The sequence below is a fragment of the Acinonyx jubatus genome, chromosome E1, assembly GCF_027475565.1.
Source record: "Acinonyx jubatus isolate Ajub_Pintada_27869175 chromosome E1, VMU_Ajub_asm_v1.0, whole genome shotgun sequence".
NCBI lineage: Eukaryota > Metazoa > Chordata > Mammalia > Carnivora > Felidae > Acinonyx > Acinonyx jubatus.
Window position 1 is genome coordinate 45,859,418 of NC_069397.1, and position 15,100 is coordinate 45,874,517.

The 15,100-nt window shown below is 37.3% G+C and overlaps 1 protein-coding gene across 2 annotated transcripts in view; it reads right to left on the bottom strand.

The window, feature by feature from the left end:
* Window positions 1-15,100, bottom strand: part of SMURF2 (SMAD specific E3 ubiquitin protein ligase 2) — a 113,945-nt gene that overhangs the window by 50,543 nt on the left and 48,302 nt on the right. For both annotated transcript variants that reach the window (XM_027047906.2, XM_027047904.2), the window contains exon 2: window positions 4,632-4,670. In XM_027047906.2, the coding sequence (XP_026903707.1) occupies window positions 4,632-4,670 (39 nt within the window). The remainder of the gene's footprint in view (window positions 1-4,631; window positions 4,671-15,100) is intronic.

Here is a 15,100-nt window from a genome sequence, read left to right on the forward strand (position 1 = left end):
CTGTGGGTAAGAGAGGCTTAGAAATCAGAAAGTGACTGAGGTAGATAATAGGGTGTCATATTTTTCTATTAGCGGTATTCAGGGTGGACTGGGAGAAGGGAAGACTGGTACAGAGACTATCTAGGAAGCGGTCATAAGTTTCACACAGTAGGATAAACGAACAGTAAGATGAGCAGACTCTGAACTAGGCAAGTCACAGGAAAAGGGAAAGGACAGTGAAGTAATAAACTACTCTGAAAGATCTAATACAAGTTTATAAGAAACTAGGGTCAAAGATGATACTATAGTTTTCAGGCCTAAGTAACAATGAAAACAGTGGTTCTTTTGGAGAAAAAAAAAAAGTTAGAAGGTAGAACTAAATAAAGTTTTAATGAGACAAAAATGACATTTTGGGATAGCATAGATCTCCTATGGACAGTTGAAAATACTAGAACGGGGCGCCTGGGTGGCTCAATCGGTTAAGCGCCCAACTTCAGTTCAGGTCACGATCTCGCGGTTTGTGAGTTCGAGCCCCGTGTCGGGCTCTGTGCTGACAGCTCAGAGCCTGGAGCCTGCTTAAGATTCTGTGTCTCTCCTTCTCTCCACCCCTCCTATGCTCATGCTCTGTTTCTCTGTCTCTCAATAATAAATAAACGTTAAAAAAAATTTTTTTTAAAACAAAGAAAATACTAGAACAAAATGTTGGTATGGGCTGATAATTGGAGAAATTCTGCACCTTGATATCTATGCTAATTTTTTTTTTTTTAAGTCAAGATACCAATGTGCCAAGATTCGAGGTCAGGCATAAATCACATCGTCAGTTCCCCAATCCTATGATTCTGTGATCTGTCAACTTCAAATAAGAGAGGACCAAATTTTAAGAGTGTTAAGCATTTAAGAAGATACTTGGAAGTTAGGGTATTGATGTATTTAACTATATTCTTGAAGTTTACTGCTATTCATATTATTTCAGTAATACCCACCATTTTTAAATGTGTTTAATGGAAGAATATTTTTCCCACTACCTTCAATAACATTAAGTATTTTCAAGAATCTATTCTTTTTCTTTTGATTCTACTATCTCAGCAAACATACAAATGTATGTTTGTAAGCAAAAACAAAAATCACATTTCAAGCTTTCCTTTTAGGATGTTGTTTAAAGAATTAAGGACTAAGGGGAACAACTTTTCCACACAAACACACTAGGCATGGTTTCCAAGTCCTTAATTAACTATGAAATTCTGAGTCCCAACCTCCTATGTTTCTTTTCTGTTAAATAATACAAAACACAAGCTCTATGCCCTAACAAAAAAAAGTACCTATATTTCAACTTACCTGTTTCTATTAGTCCACAAAAATTTACCTTGAGAGCCAAGTTACTGTGATGTGATCAAAAGCTATCAAGTTTTCTGAAGTTAGTGAGGCTTCTAGTGGTAAATATCAAGTGGCTAAGGTATTTTCTGTATTTTTAAAAATTTCTCAATCATCCCCATCATTTCTGAGTCATACAAAAATAGCTAAAGCTGAAGACTTCCTCGCTATACAAATGCACTTGAGCTGCAAATAACAATGAAACAAAAATTTCAACTTAAAAGTGTGTTACTTTCTGGAGAAAATAAAGCTTTAGTTTTGATTGGGGGAAGAAAAAGAACATTCACCAATCACCGTGGTTCTGAGTAACTTCAATTTGGCCCCTAAATATAGTGACTCAACACAGTATCTTACACATAAATCTTTTATTTAAATGTTACATAAAAGAGGGGCACCTGGGCGGCTCAGTCAGTTAAGCATGTGACTTCGGCTCAGGTCATGATTGCACAGTTCGTGAGTCTGAGCCCCACCTCAGACTCTGTGCCACCCGCTTCGGATCCTCTGTCCCCCACCCCTTTTTTGCCCCTCCCAACTTGTTCTCTTTCTCACTCTTTTTCAAAATAAATAAACTTAAATAAACAAATGTTGCATAAAAGAGAAAAAAATTATACTAATGAAAACATTCTTTAAGAAACAGATAATGGATAAAGACAGATACAGGATCATGTTAATGGTAGAATCTAGATGGTGGATATTCACTATAAAACTTTTCCATGTTCTTATACGTTTAGAAAGTTTTCCTTCTAAAATTTTGGGGAGAGGGGGAAATAATTTATTTTTTAAAGCAAATAAGCTTGAAAACAATTCCAAAAAGTGAGTTAGCAAATTTTTTCTCAGCAAGGGTAGATACCCAGAATAAAGAGTATTATCTCTAATACACAAATTACAAGACAGCACTTGGCAGTGTATTTTTTCCTATAATTAAATATATACACACACATATGTTTCATCAGCCTATAGTCATGCTTGATATTAAAGTTTACTTTTCTCATTCAACATGATTTAAACTGCATTACAAGCAAACACTACATTTTGATATCAATGATAACTGCATTCTGACAATAAACACACTCTCAAATTTCATGAAGAGATTTAGGAAGTACTACCATTTTTTCTCTGGAATTAATGTGGGCCACCTCAACTTACAAACAGATCAATGACAAACTTAAGTTTGTCAGCAGAGGCCATTCCCACTGTGAACCCAGGTGATAGCCCATCCCTGGCTGAGTGCCTTCTGAAGGCCTCAAGATTGGCTTTCCAATTTCCCTTTCCAGAGCCATCAAATGTTTCTTCCATTCTAGGTTTTCAAGATAATCATATAGTTTCCCCTAATTTCCTTATCCCTAGAAGCAAACTCACAACTCTTAAGAAAACTTTTATCAATTTTTACTCCTACGCTAACGAAAGAGAGAAAGAGTCCTTTCTTTCTTTTTTTCCCACCTACAACTTAAGGGCAGATAAAGATCGTATAACTGATATTAACTGGCTCTCCAAGGTTTACCAAAAATCAAAGTAAGATTCTTCTAGATTTCCTAGGAAAACTCACACAAGTAGATCTGGATATTATACTGGAGAAACTGTGTCTTAGGACTCTGGAGGAAAGAAAAGAACTTGGGAAGGAAGGCTGGGAGACAAAATGTTAGATTTTATCCGTAAAACCAAAGCAGACATCTTGGAGGACGCAGAAGGAGCTATAAAAGAGTGCATGCCTCACTTGTCTCCCTTTTCTCCTTGTCACCTACCTATCCAATCCTATTTGCCACTTCACAGTCCTACTAATCCTACCTCAAATCAACCTTAAGAATGGTTAAAAAAAAAAAAAAAAAAAGAGTATACACTGGTTATTAGTGACAGGGATGAAGTAGGTCGTTCAGAAAAAGCCTGTGAAGACAGAATTTGGTGGCAGCGGAGAGAGGCCACTGGCCTCTCCTGCTGTGATACGCAGTACGGTAGACAGCACCTGGTACATATATTGGAGACTGCTTAAAACTTTCTTAACTATGTCCCACAGCATCCTATTTAACTGCTTTCCCATATAAGCACAGAAACCAGAAAAATTTCTAATTATACAGTTTTATGTTATTTTATAAGCTTTAATTCTGGTTCTACTCTAGATATCTTAGAAGAAAATTTCAAGTGAGATGAATGAAGCATGATTTTAAAATGCATCAAGAGCTTACTATTTCTTTTAATGAAACCCCTGAAAATTAAGTAATATCATATTAAATTAGCACTCATACCTAGTTTCTGGGGGCTGGTAGAACTTGAATTTTAAAATCTAATGAATCTTCTTGGGGCACCTGGGTGGCTCATTCGGTTAAGTGTCCGACACTTGATTTTGGCTCAGGTCATGATCTCAGGGTCATGGGATCACTCCACACTGAGTGTGGAGCCTGCTTAAGATTCTCTCTCTCTCTCTTTCTGCCCCTCTCTCCTGCTTGTGAGTGTGCACATGCTCTAAAATAAAAATTTTTAATAAAATAAAAAATGAAAATCTAATGAATCTTCTCAATTTATAACTTCAAATATATTACATATAAAACTTTGTTGGCTTCGAGTTCTTTACTAAAAATTACATCATTTTGACTCAATTACTTATTTATATATATTTATTTTATTTTTTTTACTCAATACCTTAAAGCTATTGTGAAGTATGATATTACAGGGTAAAGATTTTAAACACACGTGAGGGGTTCTTCCCAATCCTCCTTCACAAAACGTAATCCTAAATAAAGCCACAAAAAAATTTGACAACTTATTGGCAAAGAGACTGCAAATAGGGGAACCAAATGTCTGCTTTAGAGGCCGAGACATAAGAGCATCTATGATTGAATGTGGCAGAGATTTCTTTCCTACACTCTGGAAATTCTAAGCAGGCTGAATAACTTCTCTACTTTCCAAGGTATGGTGAATGCCTGAATAAAATTTCCTATAAAATGTTAGAAAAGAAAAAGTGTTTACAAAATAATCTCCACCCTTTCTAGAAACCTAGTAGTATGCACACCCTCGATATTCTTTACACGTCTCATATACACACATATACACATATACATTTCACACAACTATGTGAGAGGGGTGGATAAAAGGAAAGGAACAAAGGCTAAAAAGGCACAAAGTCCTCTTAAAAAAAAAAGTATTGCCAAAAGGGTCCAAACCAAAGCATTCGTAAAATAGTATGAAGTATATTTCTGAATAGAGAAATCACTAAAGCCAGACAATTCTGAAAAAGTTATCCAAAAAGTCTACACACAACATACAAGATTTAAAGTTAATTTACTTACGGAAAAAATCCTTTTTCACCAAGTTTTTTGCACAGAGTACTGTAAAGGAAACAAAAAATACATGGAAAGAATTAAAATAGTAAGACTGCACTGTCAAAACGTTCATTTTAAAACACTGAAAGTACCAGTGAATGATAAACATTATAGCAAGGTTTGAAATATGATCACAAGCTTTTATTAAAGACTAGCAAAAGACAGCTGAACCAGTGGTTCCAACTTTAGCAATGATCACTCATAACAGCTGACAGCCAGAAAATTTATAAATCTGGTATTCTAATAAGGACCAACTTCCAATCAATCTTCCATCAAGATTTATCTCAGAGCAGCTCAGTGAAAAGGGGAAAATAGTTCCAAGAAAAAAATAAGCAAACTCAGGTTGACATATACATTTTTTAATGAAATAATTTTATACTGAAGATCATAAATAAAATAAAGCTTTCTTGATTTAGATGAGATTTTTAAAAAAATAACATTGTTATTTAGTCTCCACCTAACTCCACAGAAATTTTATAGGAGAGATAAATTACCTTCTTCTAAATCATCACTCAATGACAAGACAGATTACTGTATCTACCAAAAATTAAAAGTTAATACACTGAGTAGATATCCCAAAGCCACATTCTCTGGATTACCCTGCATGAAATTATTACTCGTAAGGTGATGGATGCATGCACAACGTTACGAATATATTAAAACCACTGAATTGGAGGTGCCTGGGTGGCTCCGGTTCAGGTGATCTCGTGGTCCATGGGTTCGAGCCCTGCGTCTGGCCCTGTGCTGACAGCTCAGAGCCTGGAGCCTGCTTCGGATTCTCTGTCTCTCTCTCTCTCTCTGCCCCTCCCCTGCTCGCACTCTGTGTTTCTCTCTCTCAAGATAATAAACATTAAAAAAAAATTTTTTTTAAACCATTGAACTGCACATTCTAAAGGGGTGAATTTTATAGTTTGTGGTTACATGTCACTTTAAAAAATTATTGCTTATATAGAGTTATAAGCTTAACTTGTTTAATTCAAACTTGTTAAAAGTGAAGGGAAAACATCAATTTCTGTATGGTTTATAACTTATAAAATATCTATACATGTAATATTTGGTTAATTTCTACCCACTTCTACTCGGTTGAAATGGTCTGGAAGTTTAGTGTTATTTAACATAACAAACCTTGGGAATAAGTCTATATATAACTAATCACTCTAAAAGTTCAAATAAAGGGAAGCCTGGGTGGCTCAGTTCGTTAAGACTCCAACTCTTGATCTCGGCTCAGGTTATGATCTCATGGTTCATGGGCTCTGTGCTGACAGCACGGAGTCAGCTCGGGATTCTTTCTCCCTCGCTCTCTGCCCCTCCCCTGCTTGCATGTGCTCTCGTTCTCTCTCTCTCTCAAAATAAATAAACTTTTTAAAAAAGTTAAATAAAAATTATTTTAAAGACAGATGCCGGGGACCTGGGTGGTTTAGTGGTTGGTTTAAGCATCCGACTTTTGATTCCAGCTCAGGTCATCATCTCATGGTTCATGAGTTCAAGCTCTGCGTCTGGCTCTGCACTGTCAAGCAGAGCCTGCTTGAGACTCTCTCTCTCTGCCCCTCCCAATTGTCTCTCTCTCTCTCTCTCTCAAAATAAGTAACTTAAAAAAAAAAAAAAGAGAGAGATGCCATTGGTAAATGAGTAAAATTATTAAGTAAGTACAAGATAGTGATTTAGTAGTCAGAGTCATTTAGGCCCTGTCTTAGAAACAGTTTTATTTTTAAAAACATAGAAACTCAAATATGAAAACTAAGAGCCGTAACTGAGAGTACCAAATCACTAAATGGATTTAGAAGAACTTCTCTCTAACCTTCATTATCACCACATAAACCGTACAGAATACTCAGGATCAATACATTTACAACACATATATGAATCCAAATTCTAATCTTCAGTACTGCTGAGGTAATGACTTTTTTTAAAACCACCGTCCTATGATTCCAGAAGTGAACTGATTTCACATCCTACTTTAGAGAAACCAAAAATATATGCGAATTCTCCAACTTCTTATTGCTAACCCTACAAAGTTATGTTTTGATACTCATTCGTTTTGTCTTCCTTCTGCTTATAATATCCACCCTCCTGTCTCACACTGTCCTTCCCCCTGTGTTCTAGATCTTATATCCAAATCACCATTTTCTCAGGGACCTGTTCTCCCATCTCCTCTACTTATGGCCTCATCAACATTTAAACATACTCTCCAGACACCATCCTCCTTCTCCTTCAATGTAACTACTTAAGGGGCGCCCAGGTGGCTCAGTCAATTAAGCATCCAACTTTCACTCAGGTCATGATTTCGCAGGTTCATGAGTTCAAGCCCAGAATCAGGCTCTCTGCTGTCAGCACAGAGCCTACTTTGGATCTTCTGTCTCCCTCTTTCTCTGCCCCTCCCCTGCTCACACGCATTCCCCACCTCCTCAAAAGTAAATAAACAGTAAAACAAAATTATAAAAACGCAACAGATTTCTGTATATTGATTTTGTATCCTACAACTTCACTGCATTCATTTATTAGTTCTACTAGTTTTTTGGTGAGTCTCTAGGGTTTTATATATATAGCTATCATGGTATCTACAAATAGTCAAAGTCAAGGTTTTACTTTTTCCTTACCAGTTTGGATTCCTTTTATTTCTTTTTCTTGTCTGATTGCAGCAACTAGGACTTCCAGTACTATTTTGAGTAGAAGTGGCAAAAGTGGACACCCTTGTCTTATTTCTGATCTTAGAGGAAAAGCTCTTAACTTCTCCCACCCCCGCCTCAGGACCAGACAGACCTAACAAATACACACAGAACATTCCATCCAAAAACAACAAAATACACATTCTTTTCAAGTGCACATGGAACTTTCTCCAGGATAGACCAGAGGTTAGGCCACAAAACAAGTCTCAATAAATTCAAAATGACTGAAATCATACGCATTTTTCCTACCACAGCAATAGACATCAATCACAAGAAATAATCTGGAAAGAACACAAACATAGGGAGGCTAAGTAACATGCTACTAAACGATGAATGGGTCAATCCAGAAATCAAAGAGGAAATAAAAAAATATATGGAGACAAATAAAAGTGAAAACACAATGGTCCAAAATCTTTGAGATGCAGCAAAAGCTGTTCTAACAGGGAAGTTTATAGCAAAACAGGCTTACCTCAAGAAACAAGAAAAGTAAACAACCTAACTTTATATGTAAAGGAGCTACAAAAAGAAGAACAAAGCCCAAAGTCTGTAAAAAGGAAATAATAAAGTTTAAAGCAGAAATCAATGAAAAAGAGACTGAAAAAAACAATAGAAAAGATCAATGAAACCAGTAGCTGGTTCTTTGAAAAACAAAAAACAAACAGTATTTTATTTTATCTGGATAAAACTTTAACCAGATTCATCAAGAAAGAGAGAGGACTCGGGGCACCTGGGTGGCTCAGTCGGTTAAGTGTCCGACTTCGGCTCAGGTCATGATCTTAACGGTCCATGGGTTCGAGCCCCGCGTCGGACTCTGTGCTGACAGCTCGGAGCCTGGAGCCTGCTTCAGATTCTGTGTCTCCCTCGCTCTCTGCCCCTCCCCCGTTCATGCTCTGTTTCTCTGTCTCAAAAATATATAAACATTAAAAAAAAAAAGAAAGAGAGAGGACTCAAATAAATAGAATCAGAAATGATGGAGGAGAAATAGCAATGAATGCCACAGAAATACAAAGGATTCTAAGAGAATATTATGGAAAAATTTTATGCCAACAAATTGGACAATCTAGAAGAAATAAATAAATTCCTAGAAACAAAGAAACTCCAAATATGACTCAGGAAGAAATAGATATCTCAACAGATGAAGTACTAACAAAATTGAATCAATAATCAAAAAGTTCCCAACAAACAGAAGTCCAGGTTTCACTGTGAATTCCAGACATTTAAAGAAGAGTTAATACCTATTCTTTTCAAACTACTCTAAAAAACAGAAGAAGAAAAGCTCCCAAATTCATTCTATTAGGCTGGCATTATCTTAAAACCAAAACCAGATAAAGACACTATAAAAATTAAAAAAAAAAAGGAAGAACAACACTATAGGGCAGGATCTCTGATGAATATAGATGCAAAACTCCTCAACAAAATATTCAAACCCAACCCAACAATACATTGAAAAAAAAAATCATTCACCATAATCAGGTGGGATTTATTCCAGGGATGCAAGGGGCAGTTCAATATTCACAAATCAGTCAATGGGATCAATCACATTAACAAGAGAAAGGATTAAAACCATACGATCATCTCAATAGATGCAGAAAAAGCATTTGACAAAGTGCAACACCCATTCATGATAAAAACTCTCTACAAAGTAAATTTAGACTAACTCAACTTCTTCACTTCCCACTAATGCCTCAATTCATTAACAATCTGGCTTCCTCTGTCACCATTTCCACTACGTGGCTTCTCCAAAGCCCAGGGGACATTAATTACTAAATCCATCCAATGGACATCTTTCATTCTTTATCACACTTGACACCTGAGGAGATTTGCCATCACTCCCTCTTCTGGAACCCCGCTTTTCTTTTGGTTTCTGTTTAATACCACATTTCACCTGGTTTTATACCAGGCATAGAATACATTCTAAATCCTCTTTGCCATATCGTTTTCCTATATTCCACCCACGGAAGTTGAGGTTCTTCAGGATTTTTGCCCTGGATCCTCTTCTACTCTATAACCTGAGAAGCACAGATGCCCATCTCTGCAAACCTTGGAATATATGTAAACTGTTATATGTATGTGTATTTTTCTGGGGGAAGAACCCACATTTTTCCTAGTAGAAAATTCGTAGCTTAACAGGCTAACAAAGCTCTTTCACCTCTCTAAAAAATAAATTTGAAGGGGCATCTGTGCGGTTCAGTCGGTTGGATGTCCAACTTCAGCTCAGGTCACGATCTCATGGTCCATGAATTCGAGCCCTGTGTCGGGCTCTGAGCCTGGAGCCTGCTTTGGATTCTGTCTCCCTCCCTGCCTGCCCCTCCCCCACTCATGCTCTCAAAAATAAACATTAAAAAAATTTTAATAAAAAATAAAAATAAATAAATTTGAAGAGCCACATTTCAGGCATTCTCCCTGACCTTTACCATTTTAGTGACACCTAAATATTAAGACCCAAACTTAACTCTCTCCTGAACTTCAGGTCCACACAAATTAAATATGCCCCCAAAATAAAATCACCATCTCTCCCTCCCCAAAAACTGCTCTTCCAGTTTACTTTCTTTCAATAAACATCCTTGCTTTTAACTCCACTGCTCCAGTCAGAAACCTCCATAGCAACCTTCACTACTCCTCCCTCTCCCCATCTCCTGGCAGATACCAATTCTAATCAATTCCGCCTCTGAAATATCCTTCATCTGTCCACTTCTATTACCAGTGCCACCACCCTTGTCCAGGCCACCATGAACTAGTCTAGGCCACTAAAACCAGCCTCCCTATCAGTCCCCTGCCTCAAGCCTCCACCAGTTCTTTGCAATGGACCCAAATTTTAAAAATACAATTAAGGCCTTTCATACATGTCCCATCCTCCTAATAACACTCCAAAATACCCTTCAAAAATTCCTCAAAACTATCCTTCCATCTGTGCTCTGGATATCACACCCAACCTACCACTCTGGAGGTAGTTGACCTCCATCTTCAAAACAGTCCCAAGGTTCTTGGGCCCACACTTTATATTGGTTTACAATGCCCTTCAGGCCCTGGCTCCTGCTTACCTCTCTGATCTTATCTTTCATTACCACCCCTCCTCTCTAACCTAAGTCCAAGATCCAACCACACTAAACTTTCACTTTCTCAAACAAACTCCATCCCTCACCCAGAGAGTCATATGCCATTCCCTCTGCCTGAAACATTTTTCCCAGGCTTCTTCACCTAATCATCTCAAAAGGGAAAGGAAACCTTTTAGAACATATTTCTCTCAACCCTCCACCCATGTGTATTTTCGCAGAATCCCCCACTTATAACATGCACTCATCACACTTCATTATAAATGCTTAAGTTTAGAATACCACTTGTAACTATGGGGGTGGTAAACACCATACAGCATAAATCAGGTCTGCCTCAATGGTGCACAAGCACACATTGCACCAGTTATTTGATGGGTGCTCAATAAATTTACTGGATGAATGAAACAGACTCCAAAATAATCTAAAATTTCATTGAAAGGAGGACTTTTTATGTGACAGATAAATTAATCCTCAAGTAATAATTTTAACTTATGAAATTTTATTTTTATCGTTTCCTTTTATTTAAAACAAAGTAGTCAGATCATATTTGACAAATTTTCTTTTAAAAATCATCAAGATAATGTTAATATAAGTTTCAAAGGTCAACTGAAAAATAAAAAATATAATTTTTTTTTAACTTTTTTTTTTTTTTTTTTTGGCACAGGGCGCACCTGGGTGGCTCAGTCGGTTCAGCAACCAACTTTGGCTGAGGTCATGATCTCACAGTTCATGAGTTCAAGCTCCGCATCAGGCTCTGTGCTGACAGCTCAGAGCCTGGAACCTGCTTTGGATTCTGTGTCTCCCTCTCTCTCTCTGCCCTTCCCCCGCTCACGCTCTGTCTCTCCTTCAAAAATAAATAAACATTAGGGGCACCTGGGTGGCTCAGCTGGTTAGGCGACTGACTTCAGCTCAGGTCATGATCTCACAGATTTTGAGTTCAAGCCCAGCATCGGGCTCCGTGCTGATAGCTCAGAGCCTGGAGCCTACTTCAGATTCTGTGTCTCCCCCTCTCTCTACCCCTTCCCTGCTCATGCTCTGTGTCTGTCTCTCAATGATAAATAAATGTTAAAAAAAAATTTTTTTTAATAAACATTCAAAAAATAAAAAAAAAAAACCTTTATTTATTTATTTTTTTAAGTTTACTTATTTGAGAAAGAGTGAGAGTGCACGAGGGAGAGAAGCAAAGGGAGAGAGAGAATCCCAAGCAGGTCTCCCGCTGTCAGCACAGAGTCAGACACGGGGCTCGATTTCACAACCAGTGAGATCATGACCTGAGAGGAAACCAAGAGTCGGATGCTTAACCGACTAAGCCACCCAGGCACCCCACGAAAGAATAACTTTAAAATCAGATTCAAAGTTTATAAAGATAAATTGAATTTTAGTAATCCAGAGACTAGGAAGCAAGTACCAGGGTTCCAGAAGAAACAAGATTAACTTAAAACATAAATATCAAGATTGGTCAGATTGCTAACTTTAACACTAGACCTCAAAAGCATCAGCCAGTTTTTGCTTCAACTGTTTTTATACTCTAAAAGCAAAAACTCTCATTTGCAAGTTTTAAAAGAGAGACTGTTAAACATGATTTGAGATTTGGTAATTTTAGCTATTTGCATAAATAAATAAGTTTCACAGCTAGAAGCCTTTTCTGTACTGTTCTTTTTCTTGGGAATGTATTCTGGGTACTAGAACCACAGCCTATTGCTCTTTCCATCTTCAGTACCAATTATGAGAGCTCAGTAAATGCTCAATGACTTGGTGAATTTCAACAAGACAGACTCCTCTCTGTCACCATAACAAAATCTCAACCAAGGAGGTATGTATCAGAATCTCCTGGGAAATGTACATACAATATTATAATGTAATTTTATGTTTGTAACATAATTTCATAATTATATTGATATGAATTTGTATTTGTAAACCTATCCTATTGTGAAGCATAAACTATAGAAAGTTGAGCCAAGACTGGGAATCCTGCAGCTAGGGAGGGAGGGGTACCACTATGAAGGAAATCTTATTTTTGTTTTCTAAACAATCATTACAGGAAGAGAGATAAAAATAATGTTGAGAAATGCTAGACTAAGTTACAGGAAGGGACTGGCAAGAGAGACAACTTATAAGCTGGGAAGGCCTGGAACAAAGGCTAAGGAGTACAGACTTTCTCCTAGACAGTTATCAATATTTCAGTATCTCTCAATGTTTAGTAAGCTTTCCATTGAAGTAATACATATAGGAAAGTGAAGAAATCTTAACTACGTAGTTCAATGAATTTTCGCTGATTTCTGTACTAAAAACATTATACGGGACTCCAGATATTTAGCAGTCATGTATTAATTTTGATTAATGCTAACTACAAATGTGGCATTATATAAGCATAGTACCGTTACTCCAGAATCCACTGGGGACCATGTCTCACTCAACCTGTAGATTTGCACTAGATTAATTTCACTAGACTACTTTGATCACGTTATTACCCTTCTCAAATTCCTTCACAGCATTTCTCATTCTTAAGACTACACACCTAAAACCTAGCCTGTTCTATTCTGCTCACCTCTTCTGCAGATAAATGGTTTTAAATCGGTAGAGGAGGTGTTCAAAATAAACTAAGATGAGCCTTGTTGGTGTCCTGGTCCTATTTCACAGGGAAGCAGATGTGATCATCTTGAGATGCTTAATAAGAAGGTAGCACTTCCTATATCATTCACTCTTTCAATATTTCCTAAGCACCTACTTTGTGCCAAGTGTTATGATAGATTCTGCAGATACAAAGATAAATAAGACCCAGTACTCTGCTCTCAGAGCTTGCAGGTCAGATATAATTCCAATATCATGCCACCAATGCCCGCCCCCCTCCTTTAATTTTAACATTTACTTATTTTTAATGTTTATTTTTGACAGAGAGAGAGAGACAGAGCATGAGCATAGGAGGGGCAGAGAGAGAGGGAGACACAGAATCCGAAGCAGGCTCCAGGCTCTGAATTGTCAGCACAGAGCCCGACGCGGGGCTCGAACTCACAGATCGCGAGATCATGACCTGAGCCGAAGTCGGACGCTCAACCGACTGAGCCACCCAGACACCCCTCATTTACTCATTTTTGAAAGACAGAGCCTGAGCGGGGGAGGAGCAGAGAGAGAGGGGGACACAGAACCCGAAGCAGGCTCCAGGCCCTGAACTGTCAGCACAGAGCCCGACACGGGGCTCAAACTCAGACTGTGAAATCATGACCTGAGCTGAAGTCGGACACTTAACCGACTAAGCCACCCAAAGTTCCCCATCAATGCCCTTTTTTTTGTTGTTTTCTCAAGAAATGACTTTAAATTTTGAAAAATCTCCTTTAGTATATTTGATTTGAGGCAGTGACTGGAGAAAACCATTTGCAGAAGTGCAGATGCAGTAAATATTACTGTTTAAATCAATATTTTTTTTTACGGTTGGATAGGAGTTATCTATATGCAACACACCATGTAGTAATATCAGAGTAAATCCCAGCTGTAGAAACAGAATGCTATTGCTGTTCTTACTGAGTTGTACTCATAATGAATGGCTGTCTATGCTTAATCTGAGTAAAACTCCCAACTGTTCAGTATCTTCTTGCCAAAAATTCCCCTTCCTCCTCCAGATTAGAGTTGCATTCCAATTACACTGCCGACTGGAATGAAACTGCTTGAGAGAAAGAAAAAACCACTCAGACATCCCGTCTTCTGTCGCCCCACGAAAACAGATTTTATAATACTGTTCCTGCAACTCAAAAGTTGTACTATTTTTGAACAGAGTAGATTTCTCTGGTTTTTTTCCTTGAACTTATATTATCATTGTAAATTAAAACTGAAGTTCAGGATAACAATCCTATACATATACCAACAAGACGGCCTAGTACTGTAAAAATATCTACTAATACGCACCCTTCCTGATGGCTAGCACATGACAGCAATTTAGATTTTCCTGCTCCAAGAAACAACCTCTACCCCAACTCCTACACATGGAATGAAAAGGCAATTTAAGCTCTTTAGAAAACTCATAAACAAATTTTTCCATGTACGTATTCTACTTATTGCTTTAAACAGGAGCACTAACAAAGATTCACATTCAAGAGCATTATTACAAAATGCTGCAATGAGCAAAAATGTCAGCTACAACCCTATGCACATAACAAAAATGAAACAGTTAAAGATGACAAACAGCATGCTGAAATATTATTACACATCCATTAAAATTATGTAAATATATTTATTGACAAGAAAATATTTCTTGAAAACACTAAAAGTCAATTTACAAATACATTTAATAAAATATAATTTTAGCAAGGAATATAAAAAGATTAGCTGACACTTACTGAATATTTATTACTGAATATTTACTGTGCGAGTATATGCCAACTATTCTGTGAAGAAAGTGGTATTATTACCTACATTTTAGAAATGAAGAAATGGAGATTCAGGCATAAAGACTTGCCAGAGATTACAGTGTAAGTACTAGAGTTGAGATTCCAACTCAAACAGACTAATTACAGAATCCAGTCTCTTAACCATCATATATAAAATGAAACAGTCTCCCAGGTTACTTCTTCCTTTATAAGGGAACTTAACGCTGGTTAAAGCAATTACTGGTGTGATCCAAGTTCACAAAATGGTCAACAGAAACTTAGGATGCAAAAGGGCCTTCTCCAAAAAAATGAGCAATTTCCTTCTTTCAACAGATATGTAACAGTTTACCTATACA